This window comes from Phragmites australis, chromosome 10, assembly GCF_958298935.1.
Source record: "Phragmites australis chromosome 10, lpPhrAust1.1, whole genome shotgun sequence".
NCBI classification, from domain to species: Eukaryota; Viridiplantae; Streptophyta; class Magnoliopsida; order Poales; family Poaceae; genus Phragmites; species Phragmites australis.
This window is the reverse complement of record NC_084930.1, coordinates 9338288-9355928: the sequence shown is the minus strand read 5'-3', so window position 1 is coordinate 9355928 and position 17641 is coordinate 9338288. Positions and strand designations below refer to the sequence as shown.

At 46.0% G+C, this 17641-nt stretch overlaps 1 protein-coding gene across 1 annotated transcript; it reads left to right on the top strand.

Annotated features, from left to right (window-relative positions):
• The first annotated feature begins 516 nt into the window (after positions 1–516).
• Positions 517–4352, top strand: LOC133883503 (UDP-galactose/UDP-glucose transporter 3-like). Its single transcript, XM_062322849.1, has 7 exons — positions 517–773; positions 872–969; positions 1107–1243; positions 2157–2187; positions 2874–2977; positions 3431–3552; positions 3643–4352. Exons 1-7 carry the CDS (start codon positions 619–621, stop codon positions 4058–4060), a joined length of 1065 nt encoding a protein of 354 aa, XP_062178833.1. The 5' UTR covers positions 517–618; the 3' UTR covers positions 4061–4352.
• The last annotated feature ends 13289 nt before the right edge of the window (positions 4353–17641 follow it).

Genomic DNA, 17641 nt, shown 5'->3' with positions numbered 1-17641 from the left:
AGACTTAGAGTCATGTTCCTTCGTCAGCTTTTTTTTGTTAGATTAACCCGGTTCTTTATTTTTAATTTGGGATTCCATGAGTCTTGATGTTAGATTGTTCTTTCGCGTTTGAATTATCGATTCCCGATCGATACTGGCATGTTTCTGTCTCGATAACACCATTTCTTGTTTTCTCTTATTATCGATGTCGTATTCGTTTCCAATATTATTGTTATTGACTTTGTTTCTGAGCAAAAATATGAATTAAAAGTGGTTTAGACATTTTTTGATCGTTTTTGAACTGTTTTCATCCCTTCAGCGGGACGCGCTGAACCAAACGAGCCCTCAATCACCTCCAGCCCAGCCCAAATACCGAACAACATCCCAGCCCAAATGCTCGGATCCCTCCCTTCCCTTCCGCGTCATCCAGCCAATCGGGCGTCCTTCCTGGCAGCCTCCCCCCAATCGCTCCGCGCCACGTCACGCCTCTGACGCGCGTCACCCCTCCTTCCCCCCACTCCTATAACACGCGCTCCCGCTTCCTCCCCGCGCCCACCACGCACCGACCTTTGGACGCCCCCCTCGCCGTGACTCTTCTTCCACTGATCCCTCGCCGTCGCCGGCCGGCGAACCAGCGCCATGGTCTCCGCCCGCAGGGGCCACGGCGGCGGCGGTAACGGCGCCATCCGCCCCCGCCCCCGCGACGGCGTGGCGGCGCGCGTGGCCGTGCTCGGCTTCTGCGTCGCCGGGATCTGGTCCGCCTACATCACCCAGGGCGTCCTCCAGGAGACTCTGTAAGCACCCACCGGCCCGCCTCCTTCTCCTCACCCCGGTCGCTGTCCGAAACAGAGAGAAATTTGGACCGATTCCTCGGGTTTGTCCGGTGCTTCAGGTCGACGAAGCGGTTCGGGCCGGAGGCGCGGCGGTTCGAGCACCTCGCGTTCCTCAACTTCGCGCAGAACGTCGTCTGCTTCATCTGGTCCTTCATAAGTGAGCGCCCTCCCTCCCTCTCTGTCTCGCCGCGTGGTTGTGTGATTGCATTCCGCGCAACGTCGCGGTGATCTGGTTCCGCCGCTTTGGCTGTCGATTGCGTGCGAAGGGTTTGTGACTTCGGTTACTTTGCGCAGTGATCAAGCTGTGGTCTGGTGGTAGTAGCTCCACCGGCCGCGCGCCATTGTGGAAGTACTGGGGCGTCAGCATCACCAACACCATCGGGCCGACTATGGGGATCGAGGCGCTCAAGTACATCAGCTACCCGGCTCAGGTGTGATTCGAGCTGCTTTTGCTGTCTCTGCTTCCTTGTTTGTTTTGTCAACTGTCTCGGCCATTGTGTTCATAGTTAGGTTCTCGACTTTTCGTTGGGTTATTCAGTAATGTAGTAAGTAGCATTTATGGATTGGAGGGCTCTTATGGTGTTGTTAACTCCGTTGAAGGGAAGTGGAATGGACTACTGTGTGGTAGTTGTTGCCTGGTTAGGGAGCATTTATGCTGCGCTAGGAAATGTTGTACGCGTCAGGATGCTGTCAAGTATGAATTTGTGAAATTGTGGGTTCGGATTCCTTGATTCTGCAATTGGTATCATAGTGCAGGTTTGATTCTGCAATTGGTATCATAGTGCAGGTTTGGAGCTTAGGTTTAATTCGGTCATATCTTATCACCATTCAACAGGAATGTACTCTAGTTTTCATATGAAAGTCAGGTGACTCTTTTAGAATTCTCTCATTATGTTGAAGAACGCGTGTTATGAAATTTAACGTCATGAGAAAAAAGGCAGTAGAACTCATGTGTATGATGTGCTGGCAGGCTGGTACTAAATAAAACAACTCATATATGGTATGGATGACTGAATTTCCTATATTGTCCGTAGAATTGTGAGTATATGCTTCCAACCATGCACCCAATGTGGCAGGGAATTGAATTGCATAGAGTAGCAGTACATCGTTAGATGTATTTCTCCTCAGATTTATTGGAACAACTGGGACAAGCTTATCTTTCCTTTCTGAATATCAATTTTCTTTCATCTCTCCTATTGTACGAAATTAAAATTTCTAATTCAATTGAATAGCAAGACGAATACTTGAAAAGAGGAATCATTATTAGTTCCTTTTTCATGTGATTATGTCAACAAATTCTGGAAGATCGAGACGAATCCTGACTAATTTAGTTGGTGTTGACAGGTGTTGGCAAAATCTTCTAAGATGATTCCAGGTAAGTTTACATTTACTTATGCAGACTGCACAGTGTGTCTCTACATAAAATTATTTGTGGTGCATATTGCATCTCAGGGTTGCTTGCTCCTGCCTTCTCAGACAGTCTGATTTAATTTATCTCTGAGTAAGAAAAACTACAAAAAGTGGAATAAAAGCACAAGCAAAGATAATAACCTTTTCTTTAAACTATACCCGAGAAATAGATGAGGATAACTTATACATGAGCAAGAATAGGGTGACGTAGTGATATCCATGTTGGTTCAATGTGTTTAACAGGAATTAGAGGAAATTAATACATGATTCTATTGCTGTTGCCTCTGAAGTCTTAGCCCATGAAGTTCTTAGAAAATGAATATGTTTGTATTTTGTCTTTTTTTTTCTTCTTTACAACATTGCCACAGGGTCAATGCTGATTCAGATAAACCTCTTTCACCAACTAAACTCATGGGCATTTTATCTTTGCCCTCAGTATGCTTGTTCTGCACGGTTAGATGGATCTTTACATGCATTGCTTACAAAATACTATTACACTAGTTTGTATGTGTTGTTATTTAGGGAAGAATTAGCAATTGTGTTTATGTATATAAGTGGTTTGTCCTAAGAACTTCAATCTTCATCAACTTTGCATGCTTCATAGCTTGTATTATATTTGATCTTTGCTGACTAGTGATTCACTTTGTACAGTAATGCTGATGGGGACTCTACTCTATGGTGTGAAGTACACATTTCCAGAGTATCTTTGCACCTTTCTTGTTGCTGGTGGTGTATCGTCCTTTGCATTGTTGAAGGTAAGATGATACGTTTATTCATGAGCAACCATATTGATGAGCTATTTTTGTTTATGCATCTGATAGTGCTAGTGATCCTTTCTAACTCATCTGATTTACACCTTTATAGTCTTGATGGAACTGGGTTGGGTCCTCCCATGTTTCATTTTAAAATTCAACTGGCCTGTTTCATTTTAAAGCTGAAACCTTTGAGGAAACTTTTCATTCCGTAGAATTAATCCCAGAAAAATTAACTTGATATTCCGTTGCTTCTGTGCCCTTTGTTCTAATGAAAGATGCCGCACCAATTGATTTGCAAGACTCATCAAAATCATTAGAATCATCTAAACTAATGCCGCACCAATGTTTCATTTGGATCACTGTTGGTTTTATTAGATCTGTAGCCTTTTGACTTAACACAACTGCTCTGTGCAAGCGCTGAACTGCTAAAATCTGTTTCTGCTACTGTATCAGACAAGCTCCAAGACAATTAAGAAGCTCGCCAACCCTAATGCACCCCTTGGCTATACATTGTGCTTCCTCAACTTAGCTTTTGATGGGTACACTAACTCGACCCAAGATTTAATAAAGTCCAGGTAGCTATATCCTCTCCATTTCATATCAAACCATTATGAAAAATTGTGATCACTGATCAGTCTTCTAATTGAAATAAAAAAATATTGCAGGTACCCTAAGACTAATCCATGGGACATAATGCTTGGCATGAACCTCTGGGGGACCATATACAATGCTATAATTATGTTTGTTGCACCATTAATATTCAGTAATTGGCCATATGCCAACGGTTTTGAGGCAGTGAAATTTTGCCAGGAAAACCCAGAGGTGGCCTGGGATATTTTCCTGTTCTGCCTATGTGGTGCCGTGGGGCAGAATTTCATTTTCTTAACCATCAGCCGGTTTGGCTCTCTTACTAACACAACAATCACTACCACCCGCAAATTCATGAGCATCGTGGTTTCATCCGTCATCAGTGGCAACCCGTTGTCTTTGAAGCAATGGGGAAGTGTTGTGATGGTCTTCTCCGGCCTCTCTATCCAAATCCATCTCAAATGGAAGAGAAAGAAGGGCAGAGACCACAAGTAGTAAGCTCAATTCTTGAACTCATTCAAGATTTGTAACGTCGATGAACATATCTGTTGTGAGGTTGATCGGGAGATCATTAATGTAGCCCATTGGAAATTTAGGAAAAATTTACATGGATTATAATATGTGATATTTATGGTAGATTGCTGTAGTGTTAGCTATTTTGAAACGGCTGGTAGTTTCTGTTCTACAGGGAGAAGATCCAATGAATTGTGTTGCACTGAGCGCAAAATTGTATGATGCCGTGTATTTTTGTTCCACTCAAAAGTAATCAGGGATCATTATTCACTTATATTTCTGTTCCTAAAGTTCATTGACCTCTTTTGGGGTATTTGGAAGAGTGGGGTTGGTCTAGGAATTTTTAAGATTTAGTTTATATTTGAACTGAATCATAAAGGGGCGTTTGGATGAGGAGATTGCTCTAAGAACTTTTTAGAATAAGGATTTGGATCATAATTATCCTTGTCCAAACAAATATGTATTGCCAGAAAACAGAGTGACGAGAACATTACTCGCGGTTTGGAAACATGTACCATGGCTCCACCTTTGTGCCCATTGGAACTGTTATTCGTAATTTTTTTGTTTTTCCTTTAGTGTATGTCAACCATGGTTGTTGTGTTACGATATGTTGATCTAATGGGTTAAAAGTACATCTTATGCTTAGAGAAAAAGTTAGTTATCAATTATCATTAGATCCTAACTAGGAGACTGGTAAAACTTTCAACTTCGATTTTGAGAGTGTAGGTTTTAGTGTTTTATACTTTAAAAGGTTTAGGGTTTAACTTTCAAATTTGGACTTTTGACTCAAAAGTTTGAATTTCGAACTTAAATTTTAAAATGTTCATGGTTTGAACATTAAACTCTGGATTTGTAAATTTTCAGCTGAGAATACAAGAAATAGAAATGGTTCACTAGCTAGTTATATATTGAACTAGTGAATTAAGTAGCAATTACTAACTTAGGCTTGGGCAAAAAAAACACCAAAACCGAAGAATCGAACCGAACCGTACCTGAACAACCGAAATTGTTGGTTTTTTGGGGTGCTCAGTTCAGTTTCTGTTTCAGTGCTATTTGGTGTTTGGTGCTCTGTTCGGTTTTCATGTGCCAAAAACCAAAGAACCTGTAGAATACTCCTGTCTCTCAGTCCCTCGACTCCCCAGACGGGCGAAGGCCCAAGCAGCGAAGTGGGCAAGCGGCACACTGTTGTCTCCCCCGCACCGCACCAAGGCTCAGCCTGCCCTGATAGTCGCCCTATAAAACCACTCATCGACTAACCCTAGTCGCCCACAAGTCTGGAGTCCCTGGATCCCTGCCTCGCCCGCCTAACCCAAGCTGCCAACTTGCCACGGAGCTAAGCCACCACTACCTAGGCATCCCTAGCAGTGGAGTTGAGCTCGAGTCTTCTGGGAATTCACGTGATTCGAGCATGGGTCCGACGGCCGCAGGGGTGAGCGCGCACATGGAGGCATCGTGGATGTGAAGATTTGGTGGTCTGGATGATTGCTTCTGCTGCAACCGTGGCCATGTAGGCGTCAGGAGGAGATGGAGGTGAAGGGGATGGCACGGCAGCGTGAGGTGAGTTGGGTTGGGTGTGTGTGTGGTGTTTGGGTTTTTGGCTAGCTCTAATGCGAGGTTTTGGGTTTCGGTGTTGGCTTTTGCAGGTGGCGGAGGACAGGATGCACTCGGAGCAGTGGAACCTTTGTGTCGGCCCACTGGTCATGGTGCCGAGGGTCAATGATAAGGTCTACTACTTCCCATAGGGCCACATAGAGCAGGTGGGTGGCCTCTTTCGCCCGCACTTCCGCCTCTCAAATTCCCTGTTCTTTAAAACTAGGAGGGTGATCTGAAACTGAAATACTCAATCAGTGAAAATAGCCTAAATAGGCTGATTTGAAATTCGGTGAAAATCGAAAACCAAACCGATCTAGGCGGTTTTCCAATATTTTCCATCATCTTTGGTTTGCATATTTTGAAAGCCAAATTGTCCATACACCAAATAAACAAACCAAAAAAACCGAATGCCCAAGCTTATACTGACCAGTGAACAATTTCCTTTTCAAGTATTATAGTGTTGAAGTTTGAAAATTTTGGGTTACAAGTTTGAGATTTCAAGTCAAAATTTTGAATCTTCAAGTTGAAGTTTCAAAATTCAAGTTACAAGTTTAAATTTTCTAATTCAAGAATTGATTGTCCAAAATTTTGAATTCCAATTTAAAAGTTGTTCTCATTAGGTAGGATGTGGCAAGAGAATATTGTTGGATGGAGGCTCAAGATAAGTAGAATTACATGGACATGTATGGATAAGAAATATTCTCCATTCTTCCCTTTCTTAAGCTAAACTAAGACTTTTTAAATAATAATAATTTAATGGAAAATTGCAAAAATAATATTCCTTTTTTTTAAATTGCTGAAATAGTACCCCGTCGGTAAGGGACATGTCGGCATGAGAGATGTTGACAAGTACATATCATCATTTGGACCTCCGATAGGTAGTGAGCCACCACTTTTATTGCGGTTGGTAGTGCGACAAGATCCCTTTAGGCAGGTGATGTGCTAATAGGTCCTACTAGCACTCCAGATACCAATAGGTACCCTGTCTAGTAGGCACGCCGCCAGCCACGGGGGAGTCGCCCCCATTCGATCTTTTTCAGTTCTAGTGAGCAAAGCCATGTGCGCGTGAGAGAATAGAGGAGAGGAGAAGAGGAGGAGGAGAGCATCATGTATTTTTTGAGAAACTACCCTATGGGAATGCCACACTAGCATTAGCGTCCGTTGTGAAGGTGTGGCAACCGAGTTCGGATGTTGATGTCTTTCGATATGGAAACTTTTGGTATGCGATTCTTCATGTGTCCAAACTTTGATGACAATTTTATGGTGGGTTCCTCTTTTCCACTTTGTTTGCACCTCCCACACTGCTAACACCATATTTATCATCCACAGCCTTGTCACTTCAAGGAATAAATTGACATGGTGATGCCACCTTACAATGGGATATATATTAGAGAGGCTGAAATCAAATGTGAGTACAAGATCAGGATGGAGGAAGCACGCCAGTAGCAGGAGGCACGTCAAGAGCGCCAACGGCGAGAATAGGAACGCAAGCGACATGATGAGAAACAAAGGCGAGAAGAGGAACATCGTCTGCGAGAGGACATTTTAAGTAGGAAGAAGGCCAAATTTTAGAGATGTGAGGAACTACTACATAGGTGTGAAGCTCTCCTGCGTCGCCAGGAAGAAGCGAAGCGTGAAGTAGCACATGAAAGAAGGGGGAAATATCCCTGGTCTGCGTAATACAATCTATTTTTAATCCTCGACATTGTAATATTACCATGAACTTTATCGTAGGCATCCAACTTCGCTAATAAAATGTCAGCTTGTACTCTACTCGTCCAATTGATCAATTTGTAGCCTTTTCAGATATAGACTTTTCAGACATAGGATTTTCAGACGTAGCCTTTTCAAATAACATGATCACTCGAGATAGAGGGATCAATTGTTTTTCTCAACTATTTTTTGTAGACTTAGTCCATGAAACAACGCGATTTTTTTTGTATAAATAGGAGTGCAGGAGGCCACTTGTAAAATAAAACCAATCACCTGAAGGTCTTCTACTACTACTAAAATGATCTCTGATTCTCTTCCAAAGAAATATATGCCAGATCATATTCATGCTGTGATCAAAGTACTGATATGCCGATGTAGAGGCCTTTGTAGGCTAAAGAAGTCCAACAACTTCTTAGATACCTCTGGAAGGAGATTCTTTATATGTCCGAACTACAAGTATGACCCATCGAAGGGTAGCATCCCTGGTGGCTACCGCCAAGTACACACTTGTGGCCAAACTACATCACATTATCTCTCATTCACCACTGATCATTTTGGTCTTTTGTTGGTAGTCTCTGCCACCACTCAGTGAGATAGGCTAGAGATGCTCCTACCCCATAAGCGTAGAGATGCTGACACTCTATGCTATATGTTGACAAGTCCTGTTGGCAGACTCTTCTGCTGACAGGATTATCTGTCAGTGGGTGAAATTCCGACAAGAGGCCTATCGGCATCTCGCCTATCGACAGGTCTCTTGTCGGCATTTCGTCTGCAAACAAGGTACTATTTTTGTATTTTTTCAAAAACTGATATAATTTTTACAAGTTTCTATTAACTTAATATTATTTAAAAAATCCTAAACTAAGGTATTATGCTTTGCTGGCCGCATGTTCTGTGCTTCTAAAGCTAAACTCTATGCCATATCTTGAATCCGAGTGCAACAATATGTTCATCTTCTTCTTTTTTGTGTAGTAATGAGAAAATTGGATTCTTGACACTGAGAAGAGCGGGCTTCTCACATTTGATACTCTAAACATGGTTCTTGATTAAGTGACACTCTAAACATTGCCACTCTTGCATTGTTGACACTTTAGCTTGTTTTAATTGTTAGAATTTATTTTCCCCTCCCCAAGCCGTCTGATATGACTGAACTACCCTCCTAGTGGATTTTCTCTTGGATGGGTTGCACTAGTTCGCCTGACCGCACATCTCTTCTCACTCTGCCCCTGTTCCTCCCTCTCTCGAACCAGGCGACGGAGGAGGCGACCGAACAACGATGGCAGCTACGCGTGCTCCAGCCGAGGTAAGGCTTGGACCTCCTACCTCACCTCCCTGGGCCACCTGCTCCTCGTCTCTACCGCGTCAACTTGCCACTAGCCCTCTGCGTCCCTCTGGCTCACATCCCCTTACCTCATCGACGTGCTCCCCTTCATAGTCGTCCCTCTCTAGCTCACCCCCGACGGCCACGCCGACGTGCTTGCCCCACACCCATGGCTTCCAGGCTCCTCCAAGTGTGTCACGTCCATGAGTGTTCAGCGGGTTGACTTCCCCACCACCATGTGGCTTTTAGGTGCTCCGACCTGGCCGCGGGCCTGGTCACATACACGTAGCAGCTGGACGACTGCCTCCATAAGGTTTGATAAGGTTGCAAATAGAGCATTTTGATGCACATTGGCAAAGTTTTGACTGATGTATTTACAAAAGGAAAGATGAACTTATTTGTACCCATGTTTCTTCTTTCTATTTCTGTCGAGGGTTAATCCCTGACAATGTTTATGGGGTGTACCAGACGATGGGCATGTGATCAACATTTCCAGTGAATGTGTGTGTGTGTGTGTGTGTCGAAGGAAAATCATTAACACAAGAATTATCCAGTTCAGACTCTCATGGGATAACAATCCTATGTCCTATGTATTTTTTTATGGCTTGGATGAATTATTTACATAATGAGTCCCGTGAATCCGTTCCTCTCCCAAGCCCGGTCCTCCCACTTTTATATAGTAGGAGGAGAGAGGTATATACAAACAGACTGTGCCAACCCTGAGACCGGCCTAATACAGACGGAACCAACTACACCTAGCCTATGATGACAAAGGGTATGCAAGGTCGCTCTACTCCGGTCGATTGGTACGCCTTGTCACATCATTGTGCGCCGTACGCTCACTCGTGAGGTTGTCACGTCATTGCATGTCGCACGCTCGTCTGTGAGACCATCCCACTTGCCTGGCCCTGCAGGGCCATCCTGTATCATTTAATGGTACGGGACGGGGCACTGCATCTCTGCGCTGGCCACGACTTTGCTCTCCGAGAGGAGATGCTTGGGGAAGGAAAATACTTGAGTGAATGTCATTAAATGAGACTAGACTAGTAATGTGAGTACCTGTCTCGCGACCAGCCACCGATCAGAGGATTGGTTGGGTGAGCCCTACCTGGTAGCATGGTGGAGACACGGTCTTGATAATATCAACTGCCAGCTGGCATTTGCAGGTGTTGACACCCCTGACATAGCACCTTTTATTCTTTACACCGACAGTAGCCCCCAAACTCCTTCGTGGATGTGGGAGACTGAGTGGTTTGCCATGTGGTCATTGTCAGGCCTAGTCGCACCACTTGGACCCTAGGGGACATAAGTTCACCTAGGGAGTGGTTGTTGACGCGGTCCACTTTTGTGGTCGACTCAAGAAACCGCATCCCAAGTAGAGGTTAAACATCCAGAGAGAGAGAGAGAGAGAGAGAGAGAGAGAGAGAGAGAGAGAGAGAGAATGTGGAAGAGAAAAAAGGAGGATGCGGGAGAGAGAAACATTAATTGCCACTAGACCTGAGGGAATCTCAGTTCCCCATGCACGACCTTCTAAATTTTGAACGACCTTTATGTCCGAAGCAGATGTGGGCGTGGTCAGATCGGTCCCCATGGCGATTGAGATATTGCAGCGGTTCTATAAATGGAGCATCGATGGCTATCCATAGATCCTTTCAACATCTCCCTTAGCCTCCAAACCTTTGCCCTCTGTCGTCGATCGTGCTCCCGCTGCAAAGCCTTTGCCCTCTGTCGCCGTCCGCACTCCTGCCACAACCTCTGCCACATTCCAATGGCACCGTGCACTAGCAACGAGCCAGACTTCTCCCTCACCGCCTGTCTTTGCGGTACCGTCCTAGGGAGAGCATGTTTGCTCCCCGCCAGGGGGAGATCATGATGTTTGTCTCCTTCTTCTTGTCTGGCCTCGTATCGTTCTTCTCTGAATTATTCACCGTTGTTATCTCCTTCTATGACATCTGCCACCTTCACGTCAACCCCAATTCCATTATCATATTTAGGGTCTTTGCTCATATATGCGAGAATTTCATCGGGGTCAAGCTGTGCCTCGACCTCTTCAGGTTTTTCTACACGGTCAGGTTATAGACTGGACCAACCACCGAAAGTTGTGGGTTTCGTCTCCATGACGGCGTTGCGAGTGCCTACCTCGAGATGGACCACAAGTCATCGCGGTTAGGTTGGAGGAAGGACTGGTTCTACCCTGCGACATAAGATTCATTGGATAACCTCTGCGTGCCGGGCACATCAATGCATGTCATCGAGAACTCAGGGAGCACCCCCACAACAACATCGAAGCTGCTGACCATCGGTGCATGGGTCAAGACACTTGTGGACACCGGGCTATCGGGATCAAACATTGTCCGTGACTTCATCAAGCGTCGGTTGTGCCCTTTGCGGAGGAGAGCACATCTGGCATACATGTACACTAGAAGTGATGACGTCACCTGGTAGAGCTTCACAGGTAATATCGTAGCTGTTTCCTTTATGTTCATTCTTAAATGTGCAACATCTTAAGTATCCCTACTATCCAGATCTTCCTGACGAGGCAATCAAGTCACGGGTCAAATTCCTAATAGCGGCTGCCCTGAGGAAAGATGGCCCTCTGTGCGGTGCTCCTCTCCTATAGGATCACCCTTTGTCGGAGAGGGTTCAGATCAGACTGGTATGTTTGGCATTTTTTTTTTCAAAATTTCCACCTCGAAGCCTTCTCTTGGGTTAGGGTTTCATGGTTTGCGTCTCTACAGGGTTTTCCTGAGACTGATGTCTTGCGCTCGATAGTCGATGAGATCATGAAGATCGTCCGGGAAATCGATCCTCGCGCCCGCATGCCCTCTCTATCGCCCAGTATCGCCCATGTTGATCGCCAATCTGGTCATGGTACCGACCCAACTGGTCGTGACGGTGACCAGACTGCTTAGAGTTGGGTATTGACCACAGGTGGAGGTTCTGCGAGCATCGCCGGTCAGCAGAGGGTCAAGCAGCCTCGCTCTGACCAGCCTTGCTCTGATCATCCTCTCCCCGACCAGACTTGCTCCAACTATCCTCATCCCAATCGGACTAGCTCTAACCATCCTCACTCTGACTAGACCAAGGTGATCAGGCTGCTGCTGGCCAAGCGTTCATGCGAGGGGAAGAGACCGACAGAGGACTCTGCTCCACTAGTAGCGCGACGACATCTATGATCTCCCTACCCAACCAACTCGGTGACTTTACGAGGGCAAGACTTGTGCTCTCCCCTCCGTAGATGCTGTAAGTTCTTCGGCTAGGCACAGATATTTCGAGCTCTTTCTTAACTCATTGATTTGTTATTGCTACAGGTCCTCGACCCTACCAACGACCTTAGTCATAACTCTCCTGGCACCTCAGCTAGGTGCTCCAGCCCCCCAACCAATAGTAGCTACACCACCGGGAGCACTGGTTGTGAACCTTGGCCCTATTGAGCCAGTCGTGGAGCCCATTCCGGCCTCTAGCCTGCTTTCCCTAGTCGCCAACCTCCCCTCCTCTATCCATAAACTAATCACCGAGAAGAAGGTGACAATCAGTAGGTGCACTGAACTGGAGAGGCTGGTGGCCGAAGAAAAGGAGGCGAGGCTCTTGCTTCAATAGGAGAATGCCAAGCTTCAACAGGAAAAGGCCGCACTCACCGCTGAACGCTCCGAGCTCCAGGGGAATGAGCGAAAGACCCATGCCATTCTTGACGAAGTTTTTAAGGCAATTCGGAGGCCCCTGAGAAGCGTCGGGCTCAATATCGCCGACTCAAAGGATGAAAGAACTACATTGGGCTAGGCCTATGCCATCCATGTCCTAACGAAGAAATTTTCCCAGCTCCCGGACATCCTGTCCGCGAAGGCATCGGAGGATGTGGTGAAGGCGGCGAAAACCGGGACGACGTACATTCTCCAGTGCTATCGTTGTTGTGACCCCAACTTCAACCTCGAACTAGTCTAGGAGGGGTTTGTGACCGACCTTCCAGTAGCCACGGAGAGGCTAAGGTGGAGTGCCAAGGGTCAGTGTCTTATGTAGGGTCTCTCTTCCAGGCGGAGACCATCGAAGAAGAGTAAACCTGAACTGTAACCTAGGCTTGTATTATACCTGAATGAAGTTTTTCATTTCTTTGATGAGCTTGTGTCCATTGTGGTCTTAGAGTCCCTGAAATGATCACCCCTCCTTCTCACTCTGAGCCTCCAACCATGCCTGACGATGACTCCACTGACCAGTGCATTTAGGAAGCGGTGGCTGAGTGTGAACTTAGGTTCACGGTCGAGCGAGAGATCCTACAGAACAATATTTGAGGTGTGCTGACGCTACCACCACTTAGTTGTGTGTGGTCTTAGGCTAGCCAAGTGAGACTCGACCAGCTCACCCTTTTGTGGCTTGTGACCTGTTTCTTTGACCAGCTTGTCGGGAGGAGCTGCTCATGGTGCATAGAGGCCTGGAGCAAATAACAAGGGAGGACGACCAACGACGGGCATATTTCTACGACCGCCTAAGCTAGAGGTTTACCTTGTTCAATTCATTGCTCAAGGCGGCAGGCATTCATATCTGCCCTACTCCTGGAGACACCACGACTGGTCATGTTGAATGGCTCTTGGCGGCTTCTGAGGAGGCAAGTGTGCTTGAGCAGAAGCTTTGCGGTAACATCGGCAACCACCTGCATGCGGCCGCAACCCATGGCGCATGTATTGCTTTTGCTTGCATCAGCGAGCACTTCCCCAACCTTGACCTCACTTCGATGATCTCCGAAGGCTTCATCGGTGTTTGGAAGACCACTGAGGAGCTTCGCGACCTTGTAGGCTCATTTCGCTTTGCAGCTCAGTCTCTACTTTAGTCCGTCCGATTTGACCCGCTGAGGGGTATCTTTGGATCATAGAGACACTTAATTCAAAATTGTAAGAATCGACCCCACGCATAACCCGAGTGTTTATTTTGTAATAAAAGGACCTACCTTCAAGTAAATCTTTCATGTGTTCATGTGGCGAGTGGGTTATAAGTGATTGCTACGTTTAGGGGGTACCATGGCTTTCCGTGTCGCTCGCTAGTTCGGTTCGTGGTGACTAGGAGAACCCTTAGCATGACGAGCCCTTCGGTGGTGATAAGCGCTCGACCCGAACCATGACTTGTGGTTTCGTGGTCATTTTCCCCCAGCTACCCATATCCTTGAAATTGCACGAGCGGCTACCTAACCCCCCCCCCCCTAATGAATTATTACTTACCATATGAGTGAACGGGTCACAAATACTTAAATCTTTTTAAAAGGAATCCTAAGTTGTACTTGCTACCAACCGTCTGGTCGGCAGAAAAACTGCCGACTAGGCAGTCAAGCTATTGAGTCAAAAAGCTTGATAATCTATCAAGAGACCATTCTTATCTAGGAAATCCTGCAAGATAGAGAGTCTGATTTTTTGAATCAGAAAACTTACAAGCAATGTTCCACGCTCATCCGGAAGATCCTACAAAATAGAGAAGCAGGCTCATCTTCGAGCAATCCAACACATAGAACTTGCGCAACTGTGCTATGTTCTAGGAGTTGTGTAATTCATGACTTTCCTTCATGGCTAGCTTGACCACACCAGGTCGGGTAACATCGACATTGTAGGGCTCCTCCCACTTGGGGGAGAGCTTATTCCATCTTGCCTTATTTTGAATTTGTCTCAGGAAAAGGTCGCATACGACCAATGTCCGCTCCTGCACCTTACGATCATGATAGCATCTGAGGCTTTGTTGATACTAGGCTACTCAACTTAGAGCATGATCACGGAACTCTTCGATCAGGTTTATGTCATTCCTCTCGTCACACCATCTAATCATCGTCCGAGTAGCTAGTCACTCGATGAGACTGAACGGAAATCTTGGAGGGGAGCATTTCTTCTGTGCCAAAGACCAAGTAGAAAGGAGTTTCAGCTGTAGCGCTGCTGGAGGTCATTCGTAGCAACCAGAGTATTGTGTGGAGCTCGTCTACCCAGTGTCTTGAATAGCTCTTAAGCCGATCGAAGACTCGGGTTTGGATCCCTTGTTGTATCATCCTATTTGCCCTTTCAACATGTCTGTTGCTTTGGTGATGCATCACTGACACATAGCAAACCTTGGTTCTGATCCCTTCGTAGCAATCTTGGAAAACGCTACTAGCTAACTGAGTCTCATTGTTCGTAATTATGCTGTTTGGACTACCAAACCGCACTACCAACCCATGTATGAACTTGATCGTTGTAGCGGCGGTGATCTTCCTGACGTGCTCGGTTTTGATCCACTTAGTAAATTTGTCGACTGCCATGAACAGGAATTCAAAACCGCCAGATGCTTTAGGGAATGGTCCCATGATATTGAGCCTCCAAACAACGAAAGGTCAAGAGAGTGGTATGGTCTATAGTACTTGGACTGGTAGGTTGGTATGTTGGCATGATACTGACATGACTCACACCGTTTCACCAGTTCGTAAGCATCCTGAAGGGTCCTGGGCCAATAGAATTCTTGCTGGAATGTTTTTCCAACCAGAGTGTGGTATGAAGTATGGCGACCAAATATGACTATGTGGATATCAGAGAGCATTGCGCTCCTTCTTCTTGAGTGATGCATTTCAGTAAAAGGCCGTTGCTCCCTCTTCAGTAAAGGCATCCCTTTACTAGAGTGTATCTGCGGGACTACTGTGTGACCTTTTCTACTGATGCATCATCATCCTAGACTACCTGATTCTGAAGGTATGCTAAGATCTGATCCATCCAGGTCATACCCAAATCAAGTAGGGCGACCACATGATGGCCGCTCAAGGTCGACTGCACCAAGGGAGGCATTGCCTCAAGATGTTGTCTCTGGTGCTCCATGTTCAAGAAGAGCATCCCCTTCACCTTGGTCCGAGATCATGGTGGATGGATATGTGAGTCTTTCTTTAAATAATCCGATTGGGATAGGTTTGTGTGAAGAAGCTAAACGGGCTAGCTCATCGGCTAGCAAGTTGTTCTTACGAGGGACATACTTGACCTCAAAACCGATAAAGTATCGCTCTAGCTTTCTCACTTCGGTGAGGTATGCTGTCATTGTCGGATCTGAGCACTGAAACTCTTTTTGCACTTGGTTTATCATCAGTAGCAAGTCCCCTATCGCTAGTAGCCGTTTTACCTAAGCATGGAGGCTACTCGCATTCTGGACAAGAGGCCCTGATATTGTTAGTGGCTGGAAAACATAATTAAACTATGTACTTGAGGATGTCGTCGATCAGTGAGGTCAAGACCACTCCAGCCCCTGCTCCCTTCAGCGCGAACGACCCATCGAAGTGCATGGTCCAGTGCTTGTCCACCTCTAGTCACTATTCCTACTCGGGCTCAAAGGACGACCATTCGGCCACAAAATTGACCAGCACCAGGGACTTAATGGCCGTTTGGGGGACAAAAAGAATATCGAACTCCCCGAGCACCACTGCCCACTTTGTTGTTCTTCTTGCCGCATCCCTATTGTGAATAATTTCTCTAATCGGGAGGAAGGAGATTACCTTAATTTTGTGGGCCTGAAAGTAGTATAGGCCATTAGCACGGCGTATAGTAGTTTATGAGCCTATGGATATTGAGCCTTCGCGTCGTGTAGGACCTCACTGATGTAGTACACTGGTCGCTGAAGACCTTCTCCTTTGACGACCTGGACTGCGCTCGCAACCTGTGGGGTAGCTGACACATAGAGAAAGAGCTCCTCGTTTGGTTGAGAAGCGGTCAGTACAATAGGGGAAGAGAGGTACTTTTTGAGATCCTATAAGTCCGTTTCTACTTATGTCATCCACAAGAAGTGGTCACTTTTCTTCAGGAGCTTGAAGAGCGGTAGCCCCTTCTCTCGTAGCCTCGAGATGAACCTGCTCAAAGCCGTCACACACCCTGTTAGTTTCTCTATTTCTTTTAACCTGGTTGGGGATCCCATCAGGTCAATGGCTATGATCTTGTCAAGGTTTGCCTCTATTTCTTGGTTAGACACGAGAAAACTGAGCAGCTTTCCTGATGAGACTACGAACATGCATTTCTCCAGATTCAGCTTCATGTGGTATTTCGGAAGGTTGTAGAAAGTTTCCTTGAGGTTCGCAATCAGGTCATCCTTGGTCCTGCTTTTCACGACCACATCATCAACATATGCCTTGATATTTCTACCGAGTTGTGGTCATAGAACGAGCTGAATACAATGCTGGTAAGTTGCAGTGGCACTTTTCAAACTAAAAGACATTTTTACATAGTAAAAGACCCCAAAGGGTGGTACAAAAGACGTCTTATCCTCATCTTCCCTATACATGCTAATCTGATGGTACCCTGAACGAGCATATAAGAATCTTAGCAGATCACTGCCAGCGATTAAGTCAACAAGCTGGTTGCGCCTTGTTGAGGTCGGTGAAGTCGACGCACATCCTCCTCTTACCATTGTGTTTTCAGACCATAATTGGGTTAGCCAACCACTCCAGGTATTGTACCTCTCAGATGAAGCTTGTTTCCAGGAGCTTGTCGATCTCCTCACAAAGTGCTTCTCTTCAGTCGGGTGCGAACTGACGTGCCTTTTGCTTTACTGGTCGCATGTCAGGTTGCACCGACAACTTATGCTCAATCACATCCCTAGGGACCCCGAGCATATCAGACAAACTCCACGAAAAGACGTCCGCATTCACCAAGAGGAAATTGATGAGTGCGGATTCCTATTTAGGGTCCCAGTTGGCCCCTATCTAGATGTTCTGGATGAATTGGAGTCGTCTAGGCAAACTGCCTTTAGCTGATCGTCTGGACTAGTGATGACATGGACCTTAACTAGGTGACCACTGGGTCCAGTGTCCTCGGGCTACGACCCATGAGTCAGTTCGACCATGTCGAGGCTCCTCTTGTCGCAGTACAGGGTTATCTTTGCATTGCCAAAGACGATGATAGCCCCCGTCGGATCAGGGATCTTGATTTCTTGGTATGCATAGTGGGAGACAACCATAAATT